This window comes from Centruroides sculpturatus, unplaced genomic scaffold (genome assembly GCF_000671375.1).
Source record: "Centruroides sculpturatus isolate CEXI.00-Female unplaced genomic scaffold, Cexi_2.0 scaffold4912, whole genome shotgun sequence".
NCBI lineage: Eukaryota > Metazoa > Arthropoda > Arachnida > Scorpiones > Buthidae > Centruroides > Centruroides sculpturatus.
In genome coordinates, this window is record NW_019389001.1 from 3420 (window position 1) to 5454 (window position 2035).

Consider the following 2035-nt stretch of genomic DNA (forward strand, 5'->3'; position numbering starts at 1 on the left):
TTAGACTTAAAACACGTACTTTCACTTAATTTCAAAGTGCTGTTTTATTTATTAAATAAGAAATTTATCAATAAATACGCCTTAAACAATTAAAGAAGCAAGATTCCAACAAATCGGTACTACTGTATCGTTATTTTCGTTGTTTTCTCGTAATAATTTTTAATAATTTTTAATTGGGCTGCAATTTGAAAACATTGTAGACCTATAAATATCCACCGTCGTCTGTCCGTCTGTCTTTTCTTAATATCGAGATACATGAAAGATCCCGGAGATTTGGAAACAATAGGAGAGGAAGGTCCCAACTAACTATATAAAAGCTACCGATTTAACAGGAATTCACGTTATTTCAATTCAAAACCTTTTCTCTGGAAGGTGTTAGGTAGATGACAGGCACGACTCTATTGTTAAAGGGAAAGTTTGATGTACAGGGGCAAGCCACTACTCATTTAGGATGAAGGGCATGATTGTGTCAATCTCACAATAAATAATTGATCGTTACAGTTTAATTTTTTTCTAACTTAATATAACTTACATTCCTAAAATGTAAAATTTGTTATATTTAAATAAATGTAGAATTTATTTCAATATCACAAAAATATTTCGATATTTCTCTTAAGTTATATAGGCATATTTACTGTTTTACTACGTTGATAATTTATGATAATTTATTAAATAATAATATATTTTATATAGATAAAAGATTAAAAAATTATTAAAATTGTTTTAAAAACAATTATCTTAAAACACCTTTTGATTAGATTATAGAAAGAAATTGTATAAATAGCGATGTTCAATTCACTTAGAAAAGAGTTAACTGTGAAGCTCTATTGATAATTCATTAAAAATGTTGTTCTTATTTGCATTGTTCACGGTGACTTTTGCCAGACACGGTAACAATTTTCTCCTTTTTTCTTGCGGATTTAAAATTTATATTAAAGATTTTACATTCTAACAATTGCGATACTTTTAACAATTTCTAGTCGATCTCCCGTACATTGCTTTACATAATCCTGATCTCTTCCAAGGAGACATTATTGGAATTGAAGATAATGATGTAAGTTTGTTTATTTTAAACGTTTCGGATGTAATTAAATTAATGTAAATTGAAAATTTAGGTCAGAAATGCCATACCGATTGCTTCACGTCGCTGGCCGGGTGGAAAAGTGGCCTTTGTCCTCGATTCAACTATGGGTTAGCTTAAAGTTTTTCTTTTCTTTTTTTAAATTTAATATCAATAAAATAATTTAATTAATTGAGTTAAACAATTTTTATAACAGGAGATAAGAAATCTTTAATTAGCCAAGCAATGAACCACATAAATCAACAAACAGGCGGATGTATTTCTTTCAATGAAAGACAATTGGAAACAGATTTCATTAGATTCATCAATGCAGATGGGTATATATATATATTTACCTTGTGATTAATATAATACATTTTACTTATTTTGTAATAATATTATATTTAATTTAGTTGTTATTCTAATATTGGTCGAGTTGGAGGATCACAACCTCTATCCCTGGGAAAAGGGTGCGAATATGTAGGCACTATTNAAACAATTATCTTAAAACACCTTTTGATTAGATTATAGAAAGAAATTGTATAAATAGCGATGTTCAATTCACTTAGAAAAGAGTTAACTGTGAAGCTCTATTGATAATTCATTAAAAATGTTGTTCTTATTTGCATTGTTCACGGTGACTTTTGCCAGACACGGTAACAATTTTCTCCTTTTTTCTTGCGGATTTAAAATTTATATTAAAGATTTTACATTCTAACAATTGCGATACTTTTAACAATTTCTAGTCGATCTCCCGTACATTGCTTTACATAATCCTGATCTCTTCCAAGGAGACATTATTGGAATTGAAGATAATGATGTAAGTTTGTTTATTTTAAACGTTTCGGATGTAATTAAATTAATGTAAATTGAAAATTTAGGTCAGAAATGCCATACCGATTGCTTCACGTCGCTGGCCGGGTGGAAAAGTGGCCTTTGTCCTCGATTCAACTATGGGTTAGCTTAAAGTTTTTC

The 2035-nt window shown here is 29.1% G+C and overlaps 1 protein-coding gene and 1 long non-coding RNA gene across 2 annotated transcripts; both read left to right on the forward strand.

Moving 5' to 3' along the window:
- Positions 1-772: 772 nt before the first annotated feature.
- LOC111617132 (zinc metalloproteinase nas-6-like) lies at positions 773-1591 on the forward strand. The gene is made up of 5 exons (XM_023358464.1): positions 773-890; positions 981-1054; positions 1116-1191; positions 1278-1398; positions 1474-1591. Exons 1-5 carry the CDS (start codon positions 845-847, stop codon positions 1589-1591), a joined length of 435 nt encoding a protein of 144 aa, XP_023214232.1. The 5' UTR covers positions 773-844.
- Positions 1592-1598: 7 nt separating this feature from the next.
- On the forward strand, positions 1599-2028 carry LOC111617133. Its single transcript, XR_002755378.1, has 3 exons — positions 1599-1716; positions 1807-1880; positions 1942-2028. It is a non-coding gene; the product is annotated as an uncharacterized LOC111617133 (long non-coding RNA).
- The last annotated feature ends 7 nt before the right edge of the window (positions 2029-2035 follow it).